Below are 19,444 nucleotides of genomic sequence, written 5' to 3'. Positions count from 1 at the left end.
TGTTTCATACATAAGTAAAGTGAAATGCCCCTAGCACATGGTGGATTTATTTCAATCAATCAAGTGCTACCTATGTCAGGTGAGAGACAGCATGGCATATGGAATAGAGAGCCAGTCTTGCATCAGGAAGACTTGCTTTCAAATGCTGCTTCTGACACATATTGTCTGTGGGACCTTACCTCTTAATTCAATGCTCAGGCAACTCTCTAAATCTAGAAGGGCCAAACCAATTGCATTTCTTCATTGGTAGAGGAAGTTTTTTCCCTGTGAGTTTTTAATATCATTTAACTACAGAGCCAATCTGTCCTCTACGTGTGCTAGAACATGATGGTGATCTTCAAGTATTTCATTGATTATCATGTGGAAGATAGTTTAGAATATACTGCTCAACCCCAGAGCAGGGAACTGAGAACAATGGGTACATATAGCCAAAAGGTCAGTTTAGGAACAATGAGAACTATCCCAGAATGCAATGAACCATTTTGGGAGTGAGGGAATCTGTTCTGATTGGAAGATTTCAGGCTAAGGTGACATGACTTGTGGTTCAATAGTTGGGGTCATTCCACTTCGGTATATCTTGGACCAGATAGTGCCTCTGGTTCTTTCCAACTGGCAACTACTCTGTGAAACTGAGAGCTAAGGAAGTCAGATCATTCAGGAAGTAAAGGAGCAGAGCTAAAAATTCAAATTTAGGTCCATTGAGTCTGAATCCCAGTTGCTGTGATAGTTCTCTATGATTCTTGGGACTTCAATTAGTTGAAAGGATGCATAAATAATTAGATCAGTCCTGTAAAACAGTGTGCCATCAAGAGAAATAGAAGGTAAATATCAGTAACTACTTTGAAGGGACTCAAAGACAAACTATTTTTTATAAGTGAAAATGTGGACTATATGTCTAAGGTTGCCATTAGTAATTGGGAAGTTCAAAGGAAAGATTGGGATAGAGCTGAATATGATGTGATTTAAAAGAGCAAAACTGTACAAGAAAAAGTAAGAGGAATAGTCATATTATACAAATGAGGTGTGAGAGGAACTGACAAGGTAGCATAGTTGTACTGGAATTCTACTCACATTGAGAATGGGTTAAAAAGAGAACAATATATATATATACGTATATATATATATATATATATGTATATATACATATATACATATATATATACGTATATATATATATATTTAAAAGAATATAAAAGTCTTCTAAATTTATAAAGAAATAAGAGGGGAAGGGAAGAGGATAAGGGGCTTATAGAAAGATGTATAGCTCAATGGGAATGGAATAAAGAGGAAGGAAAAAGGAGGAGAGGATAAGGGAAGAATACGAATACTTGGGGGGTAGCAAGGGAAAGTAATGGGTAGAAGTAAAGCAGACGAGGCAGCAGGGGTAGGAAATGATATACATACAAATATAATAATGAGCAGAATGGGGAAAAACAGGAGTAGTAATCATTGATCTCAGACAAAATTAAAACTAAAATAGATTCAATTAAAAGAGAAAATAGGGAAACTACACAACATGAGAGCCATATTAACATTGTTTTAGAGTATTTAAAATAACTAGGTAGGTTGGAATATTGCTGTGATGGAGGGAAAAGTGACTTGATGGATTTAGAAAAATATGGAAAGACTTAGACTTATGAAGGATAATGTTATCCACTTCAGAGAAACAGGATAACCAAGCTTAGACAATCTTATATGGATGTTTATGAATATATACATGTGTAGGATTATAGATATCTACATATATGTCCATATGCATACAAATTAAATATATACTGTGTGTATATTGATACATACATGCACACCTATCTATATCTATCTACTATCTATCTATCTATCTATCTATCTATCTATCTATCTATCTATTTCTCTGCTTAATTATAGCTTTCTTGAGGGAATTAGGGAAAGGAAAGAGAAAAAAGAATAAACTAAAAAGTGGACATAGAGAACAAAAGAAAACTCACAAGGGATCAAAGAAAAGATGTACAGCTCTGAATACAATGTGTATTTATAATATAGGCTTTCTTGAAATAAAAAAATATTGTTTTTTTAAATTTTGAAACCTCTCTTATGGTCTGCTGTGCACATGGTTATTTTTTTTTTCTATTTTGTATTTGTTTTAAATAAATAAATAATACTGTACTGGAAAAAAAAGTTACTAAGCTGAAATCCCAAAGTAAAATGTTCTCTAGCTATATCTCAACACACAAATAGCTAACCTGCTGCTATCAAGATCACAACGCTGCCTTCTTTATCTTCCAAAGCATGGAACAAGAAATGAGACCGTCCTGTCATGTACACTTGTAAACCTCAGCTTCCTTTGTTAACATTTGCTACACTTGTAGCATCAACAGTTGTTATTCTTGTACCAACAGTGTGATGTGTTACATCTGTAATGTCACAAACCTTAATATTTACTTGACTTATTTGGTTTAATGGTGTAACATTAACTTTTGGTATAGTGTTTCTCTTTTAATGGTAACAGTTTATACTAACAACTTTGTAGCATCATTAACATTTAATGGAATAAAATAAGGTAAATAAATGGAATGAACACTGATTTTTTTCAGTCCTAATTTTTAATCCTCAGAGCATTCTTACAAATAATAACAAAAAAGAAAAGAGTTTCTCCCCATTCAGCAATTCCCATCCCCACACACACAGAAATGTGTTCATTAGGCTGAATGTCTTGGTTCTCTACTAACTGGATTTGATGACTTTAAATTTCCCTTTAGAACTGGAAAAGTGCCTCTTTTCTCAGTGGGAAGCTTTGCAGAATTTTATCATCAATCACTTTGGAGACTTGTATAGATTACTTGTCTGAGTGGGGACTATGTTCTGTATTCAGTATCTCCTCAGTTGAAAACATCTTGAAGGTCTGTATTAAAATTTTAAATAACACTGAAAAATTAACAAAAACTCTCCTAGCTGAAATGAACACTTGAAAATCTAAGTTGAGGGAAAAAAAAAAGACTTGAAAATCTAAGTTAAAAAAAAAAGACTTCCTAATATGTGTCAGATACTGTGCTAGGATCTGGGGAGCTCTAATCAATAGCAAAAGTATTAGTGTCCTCAGGAACCTACACTAATCCTAAATACATCCCAGAGGGGGCAGAGCGTGCATATGCTGCAAGATAAGCAAAACACAGGCAAAGCAAATGCCAGCTGATTTGGGTGAGCAGGAGAGAGGAAGCACCACTAGTTGAGGCCCTAGGAAAGATTTCAGACATGATTCTTGAGTTGAGCCTTGAAGGGAATCAAGAGTTTCCTGAGGCAGAGAGGTGAGGAGGGGGATATTCTAGGCCTGAGGAATGGTCAATATCATGGCTTAGAGATGGAGCGCCATCTATGCTGTTAATAGTAAGCCAGAGTGGCTAATTTGTAGAGTTTGTAGAGAAGAATAATATGGAGTAAGGTTAGAAAGATAAGTTAGAGTCAAGTTATGAAGGGGTTTTAAATGTCACATAAATCTATATTTGATCCCAGAGGTAATAGAGAGCCATTGGAGTTTATTGAATATAGGTGCTGACACTATCAGTTTGTTATCTTAGGAAAATCACTTTGGTCCCTTCAGAGTATGGAGTGGGCTGAGACTTAAGACAGGGTGAGTTGAGAGGGAAGGAGAAGAAAATTTGTTTTGTTTTAGACATGTTCATTTGAGTTGTCCATGGGACTTTGTATGTGTGTGTGTGTGTGTGTGTGTGTGTGTAAATATTATGAATGAATTATATATTATGAATATCATAAATAAAAATTTCTACATAAAGTATATCTGCATGTTTATAATGTATATAATATGACTAGTTTGTATAGAGTATAGTGTTTGTTAAAATATTACACTCAATATAATGTGTATATATACATATACATGCACACATGCATATATATGTGTGTATGTATATTCCCATGGGCAACTCAAAACAAACATGTTGAAAATTCTCTTTCCCCCAAACCCACCCTGTTTCTATCATTTCCTATTTCTGTTGAAGACACTGCTTTTCTTCCAGTTAACTCCCTTCAGAACCTTGGTTACCTCCTGGACCCAACACACTCTCTCAGTCACCTTCCACATCTAAGAAATTTCCATATCTTGTTTCTCCCTTCCCCTCACCTCTCACATAAAGCCTCTTCTTTGCCCACACTCCTTATTCAGAACCTCACCTTTTGCCACCCAACTACCCCCTGGACTTTTAAGAACAGAAACCTCCTTGTTGCTCTTAAGTCTCAGCCCACTCCAGTTCATATTCTGAAGGGACCAGGGGGATTTTCCTAAAAAGCTAAATTGATAGTGTCAACACAAGCATATATGTTATACAAAATATATATAATATATACATATACATATATGTACATGCATATATTCCTATGTAAACATCTATATTTATATCTATGAGAAGACTCAAGTGAGATAGGGTAAGTTGTGTTCAGGTACCTGAAGGATTTAGACTATATTTTTTATTGCTTAAACTTAGAGGGCAGATTACCCACATGCAATAATTGAAAGTTGTACAAAAGCTGATTTAGGATTAATATCTGGAAAAATTGCCTAACAATACACCCTAATGGAATGAGATGCATTGAAGGTAGCAGGCTCCCTTTCATTTGGTCTCTTCCAACAGACCCTGGACCACCATTTGTATATATTAGAGGAGGGGCTTCCCCTTCCTCCCCCAAATAGAAATTGCACTAGGTAGCTTGGAGGTCCCTTGGAGGTGATTTTATGGCCATTTATTATAATTCTTTTCCCAGGGGCCAATGCACCTTCAGAATGTTTGGAAAGTCAACAGTGAAGAGAAACCGAAACAAATAAATGTCTGATAAGAAAACAGACACATGTTTGAGAGGTTTGTTATCGACACGTGAATTAGTTTATAGCAAGATTAGAACTATGGCTCGGGAGTTGGAAAAGCACATGGGAGAATTAAGACACTTGGTGAATTAAAGAACAGTGCTCTTTTGTTAGAACAATAGGAACATTGGCTCACCAAGTAATTAGTTTAATTTATGTCTAAATGTGCTTCTTTTCAGTGTACTCTCCAAAGAGATGATTAACAGCTTCATGATACTGGTGCTGATGGTGAAAACAGTGATTAGGATTTGGGGATATATAGATTTAAGGTGGGAGGGTCTTTACCTCCTAAAAAAGATGAAGTTGTAACTACTAAGACCACCTGGCTTGGCCAATCTCCTAAGCAGTTGCTCCCTTACTCTGGGTTCATTTGATCATGATTTTTGATCCTGATTATATATATATATATATCCCTAGGATCTCAGGATGCCTGAATACTTGATATTACTAGATTTCATAGAATTTGGAACTGGAAGGGAACTCAGATGAAGAAACTGAGTCACGGAGAGGTTATCATGTCTTCTCTAAGGTCATTTAGTACTCTTACATTAGTTAGTGTCTGGAACATAGTAAGTGCTTAAGAAATGTTGACTGATTGATTGAAGAGTTAGCTTGCACATGAGGGATTGGATTGGTTCTGCTTTGCCACCAAGGACCAAACAAGGGGCAATAGGTTGTAGTGGAGAATGTAGTGTCCTTGGAGTCAGAAAAAGGTAGATTTAAATACCTCCTCAGACACTTATCAGCTGTGTGACCTTGTAAAAATCATTTAATACCTATAAATCTGTCTCCTCACCTGTAAAATGGGATAATAATAGCATCTACCTCACAGATTACGAAAACCAAATGAGAGTACTTTGCATCCCTGAAAGTCCTATTAAAAAGAAAGTCTTCATTATTACCCAGTCTTAATCAAGGTTACATAATGGTGGAGGTTGCTGAGAGGCAGATTTCTGCTCACTGTAAGCAAAAAGTCCCTAAAAATTGGAATGAACCCAGAATATTATAAGCTGCTTTGAAAATGGTGAGCTCTATGTCATTGGAGGTCTCCAAGCAAAGGCATGAGTGCTACCACCATGTTGGAGGCTAATGGGGGGGTGGACCTTGCTCAGTTACACATTGGACTACATGGTCCCCAATGTCTTTTCTGATGCTAAGATTCCCAAACTGAGCATCCAATGTTCTTTCCTGTAGAAGCTTGAGGAGCCAGATATGTGTCATGAATCAAACTCAGACACTAATAGAGTTGAGAAGACTCATGAGGTGAGAATGTCTGATATTTTTAATCAAATGAACTTTTGAGAGATGGAGGGGTTTTATGAATTAGTGGAAGATTGGAGCTAGAGCCCACCCCCCTGCAATCTAACCTAATTCTACTGCCATTTTATAAAGTTCAGACAGGCACCTCTAATACTCAAATTACCCAAATACTGGGTATTTCAGGCTACACAGCCTCAGGAATATAAAAGCTACTCTTTCTTTCTATATGTTTCTGAAGCCTTTTTATCAAAAGTGTTTGCTGCAAATACAGCCCCTTCCCCACCATTCAATGGCTATTTTCTTATCCTAGTTGCATTTTAATGGAAATAATTCTTAATTTTATGAAATTGAAATCATCTATTTTGCCTTTTGTGTTTTTATTTCATATCCTAACCTATCATATTATAGACTTGGAGAAGGAATAAACTTTGTCACATAGTCCAACCCCATACCTGCTCATTTTGGGCATGGGAAAATAGACCTAGAGGGATTAAGTGATGTGTTTAAAGGGACCCACTGGTTCCAGTCCACTTCCTTTAACTCCAGAGCCTATGTTCATGTCACTGCACCATACTCCCTCCTTTCTCCATCTCTTCTTTATTTCTAAATTCTCTTCCTACTCCCTAACCTTCCAATTCTTGTGAAAGGGAACTCCTGGGCTTCTTTCATTTGCATACACATGATTGCATCAAGAGATGAAGAAGATTGCCTTCAACCAGACCCAGTCCTCATCTTCCTTCCTTCCTTCCTTCCTTCCTTCTTTCCTTCCTTCCTTCCTTCCTTCCTTCCTTCCTTCTTTCCTTCCTTCCTTCCTTCCTTCCTTCCTTCCTTCCTTCCTTCCTTCCTTCCTTCCTTCCTTCCTTCCTTCCTTCCAATCTTCCTTCCTTCCTTCCAATCTTCCTTCCTTCCTTCCTTCCTTCCAATCTTCCTTCCTTCCTTCCTTCTTTCCTTATTTCCTTCCTTCCTTTCCTTCCTTCTTTCTTTCTTTTCTTCTTTCTTTCTCTTTCTTTCCTTCTTTCCTTCTTTCTTTCTTTCCTTCTTCCTTTCCCTCCATATGTTTCTTAAAAACTCTAACAAGTATAGTGTTGCAAGGACATTTATTCAATAGAATCAAATTACAATACACCTACATTTCTCTTTATGTGTTTTTTTGATTCAACAAGAGTTCATATGTTGTATACCCCCAAATCTACCAATGTTGGTAGTTTGCAACTTAACAGTCCCTGAGAATTGTCAGCAGAAATTGAAGTTAATGACTCCACCAAGGTCACATAGACGGCATGTGACAGGTGAGGTCTGTGATCCTAGCTCTGAGGACAGTCTAGTTTTCTCACCAGGGAGCTTCCTGTGTGGATGAAATCACAAGTCTGTTCCAAAAAAGAAAAAAAAAAAGGTCCCTGTAGAATGTAAACCCCAGGAGAACAGTGATTGTATTTGATTTCAGTTTTGTGTCTCAAACATTTGCTACAGTGACTTGTACTTAGTAGATGCTTAATAAATGGCTGTTGAATTGAAATTGTAATTATGCTAGGCTGATTCCTCAAGCTAGGAGTAGCACTGTGGATAGGAGAAAAAGAATTAGCCTTGGACTCAGGAGATCTGGGTTCAAATCTTAGCTAGAGACTATATTCTCTAATCATCTGTAAAATGGAGGAACTGGGCCAGAAGTTCTTCAGCTTCCTTTCCATCTCAGAATCTGTGACCTAATTCTACCCAAGGAAAACAAAATCATCTTTCCGGCTGAAGGATAAAAAGCTTAGTACCTTTCCCACCAGGGACTTCTTACCTTGAAGGTGATCACCCATCTGTGTAGTCAGATAAGCAAATGTTGACCTCGTGAGGCCATGACCCCAACAAGACCAGACAACATGCAAGGTTGCTGAGACAAGAGCTCGGCAGCACATCACTGAGAGTTCCTACCTGGACCAAGCTATATCCTGTGCGCTGAATGAGTGCACGGAGGGCTGCTTCTTTCTGAGTGCCGCTCAATCCATCCCCGGATTTTTGATTTGATTCCATTGAGAGTGATTATCAGCAAAAAATCAGGTTAATTAGGGGTGCTCACTGCAATCAAATTTAAGATAAATTAAGAAAATTAATATTGCCAAGGTGACAAATATTTTTGTGGAGGGTATTTTTAATCAACCATTTAAAATAAATCAGTCATTCATGGTTTAATTTAACTAATACACAAAGTCCTTTAAACATCACACCATTACCATTGTAAAACATTTCCTAGGTGCAAACTGGATTCACAGATCTTTGATCACTTAAAAACTGGGGTCTGAATATTATCGCTGTCCCCTCTTCCCATTCTAAGGAGGAGAAAACTGAGGCCCACAGAAACTAAATCACTTGCCCCAAATCACATAGCTGGTAGCCTTCCCATAGCTGCCAAATGAATATTCCTGAAGCACAGCCTGGCTTTGTCACTCCTTTGTGACTTCTCTTTGTCTTAGGATCAAATACAAACTTCCTTTTGTAGATTTTACAACCTGGCCCCTGCCTGCTTTTGGAGGCTTATTGCAAATTACTCCTTCACCAACATTTCAGATCAACTGGCCAGCTCCCGATTCCTCAGTGATGGTGATCTGTCTCTCGTGGCTTTGCCTAATCTTCCATGTCTGTAATATATCCCCTCCTGCTCCTTTTGTCTCCTTCTTACAGCCACTGATGTCCTTCAAGGTTCTAGCCCCTTCTTTGGCAGGAGGAGCTTTCTGAGCTTTCCAAACTCTAGCGCCCCCTAAAATTACTTCACATAGATTCTCTTTACTTTTATGTGTACATATGGTCCCTTCTCCTTCCCTATAGAATATAACATCCTAGAGAGCAGAAATCATCTTTGTTTCCTCCACACAGCATCTAGAACCCAGTTGACTCATCACAACTGCTTGTTGAATTAAATGAATTGAATTAAACAGAACTAAAATGAAATGAATTGAAAGCTTCTGCAACTATAGAGGCAGATAATAAGGCCGACCTGAAGTAGAATGGTGGGCATGTACTGGAAAGCAGATGGGCATTGTGGAGGCAGAGCCATCAAGACCACATGTACATCTAACATATATAGGACTGCTTGCCATCTAGGGGAGGGGGTGGAGGGAGGGAGGGGAAAAATCAGAACAGAAATGAGTGCAAGGGATAATGTTGTAAAAAAATTACCCTGGCATGGATTCTGTCAATATAAAGTTATTATTAAATAAAATAAAATTAAAAAAAAAGACCACATGTGCCACGGGATTTTCTGGCCTCTTTCCCCACGTAATTGGCCATTCATTTTTGATTCCTTCGCTGGATACTCATTCATGTCCCATAACCTCCACATGCACTCACCCCAGCCTTCTGACTAGGCCCTCTTTATGGTTCTCTTTGCATCTTATTTTCTCTGTCTTTCTTGGTCTCTGTCTCTCTGTTTTTGTCTTTTTCTTTCTCTCTTTCTTTGTATCTCTATCTCAGTATCTTTCTCTCCCTCCCTCCCTTTCTCCCTTTCCTTCTTTTCCTCTTTTCCTCCTCCTCTTTCTCTGTTTCTCTCTCTCTGTCTGTCTGTCTCTTCTCTTCTCTCCCTTCATTATCCCCAGAACAGGTAAGTCCTTTGATGAGAGGGAATGATTCACTTCTCTATTTGTATCCCCAGCACATGATAGTGCCTGGCAGATAGGCATATATACATAAATGCATTTGAGTCAGGACTGGTTGGCAGAGATGAGGATTGGACCCAGTTATTAATGTCTCTGAGGTTATCTTCCCATCCATTAGGCAACACTATCTTATACACAAAAGGCACTTGACTTTGTTGAATTGAGTTGAACTGAATCAAACCACTTTTCTCTGATCTATTTTCATTATTTACAAAAAAGAAGAGCCTGGAATAATGTTCTCTAACAAATCTCCTTATTCTAAATAAGGGATTTATTATTATTGTTATTATTAAAGAAAGGGAGAATAATTTCAAGGGTAAAGAACCAACTTCTTGGATTAAAGAAGTCTTGAATTCAAGTCTGGCCTGACAGATATTGCTCTAGGTCATCAAACAGTCTGGACAACTCTTGATAAAGAAAGGTGCTGACCTACATTGAAAAGTTTCCTCATTAGAAGTTTATAATACCAAGGATATCAGAGATCCAATAAAATTTTACTTGAACCTTCGATACACCCATCATGTAAGTGCAACAAATATTATCTCCATTTTACAGATAAGGAACTAGAAGTTCAGAGAGACTTGGTTTTGGTCCATAGGTAGTGAGTCTTCAAGGTAAAATTAGAAACCAAGCTTCTTCTGACTTCATATCCATTTTCCTTCCTCCTTTACCAATTTAGATCCAGAATTTTCAGCCTCAAAGGCTGGCATTACATTCTCCCGGGCTCAGCCCAATTAGAAGGATTTTAAGTTTGGAGGAGGAAGGGCTGCAGAAATTTATCAAATTACACACAAGCTGGGTGTCGCAACCCCAGAGATCAAGATTATGCAATATCCCAAATCAACAATAAGATAAATCAGGACATTGTGTGTACTTGCAAACTTCCCAGAAACCAGCTGCCCAGCATCTATACCTCTCAGACACAAATTAAAAAGGAGTACTGGCCATTAGCCAAAAATATAATGGAGAGACTCTTCTCTGAATGATGGATAGATGGAAAACCTTACAGCTGTCCTGAGCGCCCCCAATATCACACCTGCTTTTTCCTCTTCTTTGTATTTGTTTTTGTGAAAAATTCAACCCACGGTACACTTTGAACCCTAGTATATTTCATCTTATATATCTAGCTTGTCAAGATGATTTCAGTCCCATATTCTGTCACTCAGCGGGCTAACTGCCCCATCTCAGCTTTGGGTCATCTGAAAATCTAATGAATACTGTATCTACACTTTGAAGTCACTGTTAAAATGTGAAAGAGCTCTGCAGCAAGCATAGATCCTTGAGATCTCTACTGGAGACTCATTTCTGAATGGCCAAGGAACCATCAGTGTAATTACTCTGAGTCTAGTTACTTATTCACTTTAGGATTCATCTAACTTTATATTCAATCACACTCCTCTATCTTTTGCATAGGAATACCATGAGAACTTCAGTGCTGAAGTGGATAGAATACTGCACTTGGTTAGGAATACCCCAGTTCAAATTTTGTCTCAGTCCTTTTCTAGTTGTGTGATCTTGGATGAGTCATGACCTCTATCCTCCTCAAAATCTCCATCTGTAAAATGGGCACAATAATAACTATCTACTTCACAGCATTGTTGGGAGGAGTTGAATTCATCCAGAGCAATTAGACGCTTTCTCATAATCTCCCTTCTGTTTCCTTTGGCATTTGATCTCAAGCCATGCCAGATCACCAAAAAGTTAATTTTTGAAAGGATTTAAATAAAGGAATCTCAGGATATATATCAACTGAGACACCATAACTAGTTATCTAACCTCTCTAATATTTTTAAAAGATTTTTTTTTTCAAAAGACAAAACTGATTTTTCTTAAGCATTCTCTTTATGACTTTATATCTTCATAAGATAAGGTTTAAACACAATTCCCTTAGAAAATAAGTTCTTTCAGTCTGTTTTCTTTATTCTTACTCCAGCTAGTTTCTCAATTCATGATTTACTGTGACCAAAAAAGTCACGACCTAGAGGTCAAAAGTTTTGTGATGAGCCAAGGTACCTAGGTTGACCTTGCATCCAAATAGCACATCACTAGATCCATAATTGAAATCATTCCAATTTGCTAATATTCCAACCAAACTGATTTTACTTTCTATTTCCTGAATTCTATGTCCCACCTCCCCCATCTCTTCTCCCATCTCTTTACCCAGACTGTCCCCTATTCCTGATATGCTTGTCTTTCTCACTTTGGCTTCTTAAATTCTTTAGCTCTTTTCAAAATTCAGATTAGGTACCAACTCCCATAGGAAGAAGCTTTTTTTGATTAGCTTTCTGAGTGAATTTTTTCTTTTAATGTTTTCTATTCCCTGGATAGTATATAACCTTGCCAAGATCAGAGACTATTTCATTTTTCAGATTTGTTCCCCAGTTCCCAACACAGATTTGTACACATAGTAGGGGCTTAATAATTATTTACTGAATGTCACTGGGTTGATAGAACCCCAAGTTTACATTCTATATGACACAGCCATTAAGAATGCCAGGTCACACAGATGACACCATGAAATGACAGAAAAGGATTATGTTCTTTATGAAACTTTCTAGACCTCTGTTGGGGCATTGTTTAAATGAATTGATCTGTGGAAATGTGGAAATCATGGGTAAAGAATACATAGCATCTAGAACTATAAAGACTTTTGAGGTCATCTGGTTAGATTCTCTCTTTTTACACAGAGCTGAAGTACCGTGAGATCCAGGATCACAAGCTAAGTACAAAATGATCATCTTAACCCCCATTGTCCAATTTTGCATCTAGTGTTCTAGCCACAATTCTGTCTCTCTCATTGGTTCAGATTGATTGATTGGTAAACAGAGGAAAATCTTCTAATTGGGATTATATTTTCAAAAAGTCAAAACTTTAAGATATAAAAACTTTTTTTTAAAATATGGAAGAAAAGACCCCTAGCTAAAAGATAATTATTAAGAAACAATTTTTTAAAAATACAACTTATAAAACCAGAAAGGAACAGATCTGCTCATTTCCCATAGAAGGATGTTTTTCCCAAAGTCACAGAGGGAAGTTCCCATTGAACTATACAAAAGGAAAATGTTATCTTTTCCCTTAGAATAGAACACAGAGGGTAGAGACAGGATCACTCAGCCCTGGAATTGCTTAGGTTAGACGATCCTGATGATTTTCATTTGGATGATACTGTGTTGTGAGCACTTTGGAAGATTTCAAATTTGTTAACTCTTGTTGATATTCATAGCTTCCATTAGGCAAAGTTTTGTTCTAGTGTGACCCTTAACAGGAATCCCAAGGCATTATGTCTCATGTGACTACACCATCCAATCATAAGCAATTTTCTTTTTGATTTTACAGAATTGTGGGCAGGAAAATATTTTCTATTCCTCAAAGTACTCCAGAAGTGTGCATTGGGTTCTGAAATCATGATATGTAGACATGTTGAATTCCTGTTCCTTTCATATATGATTTTTGGTGTTCAGTTCCAGGTTATTAGTGAAAGTGATGAAGATAAGGAGTAACATTTATATAGCATTTCAAAGTTTAGAGAGCACCTGAAATATATTATCCCACTTCTATCCATATAACCTCAGACAAAGCACTTCACAAGGGTCTTGCTCAGAATCAAAATGCTGTAGTACATTTGGCACCAGACTTGCAGGCAAGAAAAGCTGGGTTCGTATTCCACCATATTGTTATCATAGACATTTAATCCCTCTGTGTCTTAAGGCCTTGATCTCTAATGGAGGGAAACAGGTTCAATGCCCTCCATAGTCTCTTCCAGCTCTAAACCTATGGCCTTATGATCTCATATAAACCTCGTAGCAACCCTGGGAAGTGTCACTATCATTAATCCCAATTGATAGATGAGAAAACTGAGGTAAAATGACATCATAAAATCTCATAGTAAAAAGTATCAAGACCGGATTTCAAGTGATAGCACTATTTCCATTAAATTCTTTGAAGCTGGTCACCAAACCTAGCACATAATAGATGATTAATAATGTTATCAGTACTAACTATTATTTGGAAATAATTCAATCGATAAGCTTTTGGTATAGCATCCAGGAAAAGGAGGCTGATATTCCCCAGGGCAGATCATGTCAGGAGGACTGTATTTAAACTGAGTGAGACATTTTAGGAAGGGCCTTGATTGGTGAACTGGAGGGCAACAAAAATGGTGAAGGTCATCAAGGTCATAGCATGAGAATAGATGAAAAGAACTGGAACTTTTAGCCTGGAAATAAGAAGACTTAGGGAGAACTTGGAAGTGGGGTATAGCTATTTGAAGGACCCTCATCTGGAGGAGGGATCAGAACTGATAGCAAAGGGACAAAGTGGCAAAGAGGTAAATTCAAATATGATGGATGGGGGGGAAAACCCCAAATTGGAATTGTTCTTCCCTTGGTGGGGATTTGTACATGGAAACCATGTGATAATGGATTAGACTGGTTGATTAATAATAAACGATGATGATGATGGTGGTGTATTTACATAAAGCTTTAAGGTTTATCAAGCACTTTACACAAGTTATCTCATATGATCCTCAAGACAGCCTTGGGAGGTATATACTCTTATCCCCATTTTACAGATAAGGAATTAAGGTCAAAATAGTTAAATGATTGGTTCAAGGTCACACAGCTAATATATATCTAAAGTTCAGTTTGAGATCTTTCTTGATCCTAAGATTAGGGTTCCTTCCACTGCATTATCTAGCTGCTTCAAAATCAGGTCCTTTCCAAATAACTTTGATTTTTTGAGCTTCTTCTATGTGCTCTAGACTTTTCATCCATTCCCCTTGATTTGCTATTTCAAACCCCAAAGCTTAAAGCCCAAACCTTGTCAATTTGCATACCTCCTTTTTTCCTACATTGCTATCTCCAGTACTTGCAATTGCCTTTTAACTGTTTTTCCTACCTCTGTCTCTTTAATCCACTTGACATGGCTATTGTTGGACTCATTAATCAAAAGCCCTATTTTAATCATGTCACCCCTTTGCTTAGAAGCATAGAGGAAAGAAGGTAGATAGGGGATCAAGTAGAGTAGTGTCTTTGACATTAATAAGTTTATTTTCTAGTGTTATTACATTCTATAACCAATTATCAAGCTACTAGTATATGCAGAACCCTGTACCCAGTGCTAGATTTCCAAAGACAAAACCATCAATAGCCCTTGCCTTCATGAAACTTATGTGCTACAGTGTCCATGCAACATCTATGCACCATGGACTACCCTGCCCAATAGTCAATCAAAACAAAATGATATTGTGTCAAAAAGCTATAAGAGATGTAAGAAACAGTTGCTACAAAAACCTGCCCCAAATAAGCTAATTCTTATGCTTCTCCTCAAGATCCTCAAGAATATTCTTGTTGATGAGTATAATGACCCAATTCTCCTTCTAGAAGATCCCCTCTCAATATGAGTGAGATAAAGGTAGAAAGGATCAGAGTCTTGGAAATTACTTAGGTCTCTTTGGATCCAAAAGCAACAGCACGTGTCCTTTGGGGATTTTTTTGTTTTTGCTAAAGCCTAACTTTCAATCATAAGGTCACAACAGATGATGCTAAAGTGACAAGTTCATGTTTGCAAAATCTGCTTCTCCTTTCAGTTAATCATTAGAGACAAGGGCGGAGGATGAAGGAGTCACTCCCAGTTGAGGTTCTTAGGTCACATGTGAGGGTAATATTTTCAGGCAGAGCACTGGCCCCGAAGTCAGAGAACTTGAGTTCAAGTCCTCTGCTATTTCTTAACTATGTGACTTTAGGCAGTTCTCTTAACTTACTTGGGCCTCATTTCCCTTTTTTATAAAAAGAAGAGTCTGATTTGCTTTAGCATTAAATCTAGATTCAGATGCAGATTTTGTCTCCAAATGAGAATAAAGTCTTCTTTCCTCTACACTGGAAAACTCCCTTCTCCCCACAAGTAAGCATTTCTTTTAAAAAGCTAAACTTACTTCCCCCAACCCCAAATTTGGATTTAACTTTCCAAAAGTAAAGTGGTAATGAGCAGTTTTCAATATATATGCAAATATTAGGTTGTCATGGTCAAATCTAAAACACCATGTCTCTCTCCCCCCCCATTTGTTTGTTTATTTTATTTTTAAGTTGTAGAACAAAACAAGTATTTTTATAGCATTGTATAATAAAAAATAGGATTGCATATGAAATTGCAAATCTATTATGTACAACTTGCTGTTCCTTTAAAATATATAATAAAGTTAATATGTATTTTTTTCTTTTATTTTTTACTTCTCTCTTCACTTCTCTCCCCTGCCCTAGAGATGGCTACTGTTACCACAAGTCAGGATTAAAAATTGATTAGAAAAAAAGCTGCCAAAATAAAATTAAAACAAAATAAAAATGAGTAAATGTCAAATGGCCACAAGTCCAAAAAAGAGCTCTTAGAAGAATTTTTTTAAAAAAATCCAAAAACCAAATAAGAGAAGTTTAGGAAAAGTTAGGGAAAAAATAAAGCAATCCAAGAAAATTGTGAAAAGAAAAGCTAACCAATTGGAAAAAGAGGTATAAAATCTTAAATAAGATTTTTTCCAACTCCTTGAAGACTCCTTGAACTTCAACGCCTTGAAAACTAAAATTGAGCAAGTAGAATTGAATGATATTATAAGACACCAAGAAATTATAAAACTAGAAAAAATAGAAGAGAATATGAAACATCTCAGTAAAAAAATAACTGATCTACAATAAAAAAGGGAAAAGAACCCATAAAGTGCAAAAATGTTTGTAGTAGCCCTTTTTGAAGTAGCAAGGAACTGGATACTGAGGGGATGCCCATCATATGGGGAATGGCTGAATAAGTCTTGGTACATGGAAACAATGGAATATTGTTTTTCTATAAGAAACAATCAGCAGGATGATATCAGAAAAACCTGGAGAGACTTACATGAACTGATGTTAAGTGAAATGAGTAAAACCAAGAGAACACTGTACACAGCAACAACAAGATTATGTGATGATCAACTTTTATGGATGTGGCTCTTTTCAACAATGAGGTGATTTAGGCTAATTTCAATAGGCTTGTGATGGAGAGAGCCATCTGCATCCAGAGAGAGTACTATGGGAACTGAATGTGGATTATACATATATACATATTTACCTTTTTTGTTGTTTCTTTGTTTGCTTTTCTTTCTTTTTCATTTTTTTCTTTTGGCCTGATTGTTTTTTGTTCAACATGACACATGTGGGAATATGTTTAGATGAATGGCACATGTTTAACCTATATTGGATTACTTGCTATCTGGCAGAGGGGAGAGGAGAGGAGAGAGGGAGAAAAATATATACTACAAGGCTTTTCAGGAGTAAATGTTGAAAACTATCTTTGCATGTATTTTGAAAAATAAAGATCTATTATTCTATATAAAAAAGAAAAACAACTGATCTGGAAAAGAGATCGAGAGGAGGCAATGTAAGAACTGGTGAATTCCCTGAAAGTTATGATCAAGATATTATATGGTTCCCCATGAGAATAGCACAGTGGAGGGGCTGATGCTCTGAGATGCCAACAAAGTCATGGGCAGCAGAGAGCAAAGCTCCTCTCTGAGTGACATTATGTTAATTGGGGGAGAAGGAAAGATCAGGTTCCCATGGGAAGGCTCTCTACTATATTTTCACTGTATGAGGAAATGACTTCTATTATTAATTCAAATAAGCAAGATTATTGGGATGTGACAAAGGTCTAAAAATACACGAGCACATATATACATATACATACATGGCAACGGAGTTCAGTACCAAGAGTTGTTGCTCTCAGTGCCAAAAGAACTGAGTTCAAATGCTACCTCTCACTACCTGTTTAACTATCAGTAATTCACATGACCCCTCTAACCCTCAAAATTCTTATCTACAAGATGTGGGAGTTGGACCAGATGGGACTCAGAGTAGGGCCTCGAAGGCTCTTATAGCTCTAATCTAAATACATGTTGACTTCACTCCCAGAAATCTTGCTTTCTTTTGAGGATGCCATATCTCTTGGCACCTTCTTGATATAGGGCAACTCATTTCCTAAAGTCTGGTACAGATAGGGCCAAGAGGAGAAGTTGGCATCTCTTTCTGGCCTCCCATGACTGCCTCCCCTGGGAGCTGCAGAAGGAAAATTGGAGCAGCTGGTATTTCAAACAATTTTCTCTAAGGAGTCTCTTCTAAATTTTGAGGGAGAAGAGTTATATCATTGTATATAGTTGCATTGTGGGGAATTTATGGCCAACCTTTGTTCATTACCTGATAGTGTTAAGTCAACAATATTTGGGAGTTGTTGATAAAGGGCATAAAGGTTAATCAATGCCGGAAAATATGTCCATGAAAAGAACATTGTGCTATTACAATGTTAACTGTTGGAATATGGGGGGATCTAGCAATCGCTCTCCATTTTTCAGCTAGTTTACGGGTGCAGGACACTTTACAATTTATAAAATACTTCCTCATGATAAGCCCATGGCACTACCAAAAAAAAAAAAAAAGAAGAGCTGTAATGAGAGCATATAAGTTTGAATTCTGGACTGCCGTTTCCTGCTTGGGTGACCTTAGGCAAATTATTTCCTTTTTCGGGCTGCAGTTTATTTATTTGTAAAATGGGTGAATTGGGCTGGATAGTCACTGAGTTCTCTTCAAAAGGACAGTAGGTAATTTTTATTGGATTTCAGAAATTTTTTTTTTTATTATTTTGAACCTCTTTTTGTTTGGCCCTTTTCCCATTAAAATGTACTATCTGATAAAGACATGGCTCTTGGTCTATCTATTGGAGTATCTATTTAATATTTCTCACAGACCCAAGAAGCTGGGAAGCCAATGCTACCTCCAGAGCCAAGGCGCTCGCTCTCTCTCTCTCTCTCTCTCTCTCTCTCTCTCTCTCTCTCTCTCTCCCTCCTTTTTTTAACCATACCCCACTTATTGTCTCCTATATAAACTTCTTGAAGGCAGGATTGCTGCCCAATCCTGAGACTGAGACTGGTCTGTTAAACCATATTAGTTTTGGTTTTCTCATCAATCAATAAGCATTTATTAAATGCCTACTGTGTGCTGGGGATAGAGATGGGGACTAGACCTGGGATAGGAAACTTTCAGGAAAGGAAATTTCCTTTCCCAATTCAGGTCAGCATCCTCTCTACAATTGATCATCTTCAAGAGTTTCCTGGATAATGGGAGGTTAGAGAACTCATTCAATGTCACAGAAACATCACATGTCATACCCCATTTTCCCTGAGTCTGAGGCTGGTTTTATAGCTCCTTCCTCACCACTGCCAGACAGGAATTTAGATGCTAAGGACAGAAAGACAAAAGTCAAATAATTTCTGCCTTCAAAGAGCATGCATTTTGCTCAACTGGGGAATGCATGTGAGGAAAGTATAACCTTGAAGCATTAGAGAAATGAGAGCTAGGTTGCCATTTTTAGTATGGATCCCACCCCATTTCCCTCTAGTACAGGGCTAGGTAGCAATTGAGGCAAACTGAGACCTGTGGAAGACCTTAGCTTAAAAAGGCCAAGGTCTCCCCATCTCATCCACGGCCATCTCCAGTTGTCTTGATCTATCTCTGGCCACTGGACTTAGATGTCTCTGGAGGGGAAAGTGAGGCAGGGGACTTTGCACAGCCCTTCCTCACTTCAATCCAATTGGCTTGATTATTATGGCATCTCATCCCTGACATCGTGTCTCTCTTTGAGAATGCAGGACAAACAACAACAGTAAAATATGCTGAACTACCAG

The 19,444-nt window shown here is 37.4% G+C and overlaps 1 protein-coding gene across 2 annotated transcripts in view; it reads right to left on the bottom strand.

Annotated features, from left to right (window-relative positions):
• A1CF (APOBEC1 complementation factor) overlaps positions 1–10,237 on the bottom strand; it is a 64,494-nt gene extending 54,257 nt beyond the window's left edge. For both annotated transcript variants that reach the window (XM_051982647.1, XM_051982646.1), the window contains exon 1: positions 8,030–10,237. In XM_051982647.1, coding sequence (XP_051838607.1) covers positions 8,030–8,128 — 99 coding nt within the window. In that variant the 5' untranslated portion in view covers positions 8,129–10,237. The remainder of the gene's footprint in view (positions 1–8,029) is intronic.
• Positions 10,238–19,444: the final 9,207 nt, after the last annotated feature.

The sequence above is a fragment of the Antechinus flavipes genome, chromosome 2, assembly GCF_016432865.1.
Source record: "Antechinus flavipes isolate AdamAnt ecotype Samford, QLD, Australia chromosome 2, AdamAnt_v2, whole genome shotgun sequence".
In the NCBI taxonomy this organism is placed as follows: domain Eukaryota; kingdom Metazoa; phylum Chordata; class Mammalia; order Dasyuromorphia; family Dasyuridae; genus Antechinus; species Antechinus flavipes.
The sequence above is the reverse complement of the archived record's forward strand: the minus strand, read 5'-3'. Positions and strand labels throughout refer to the sequence as shown.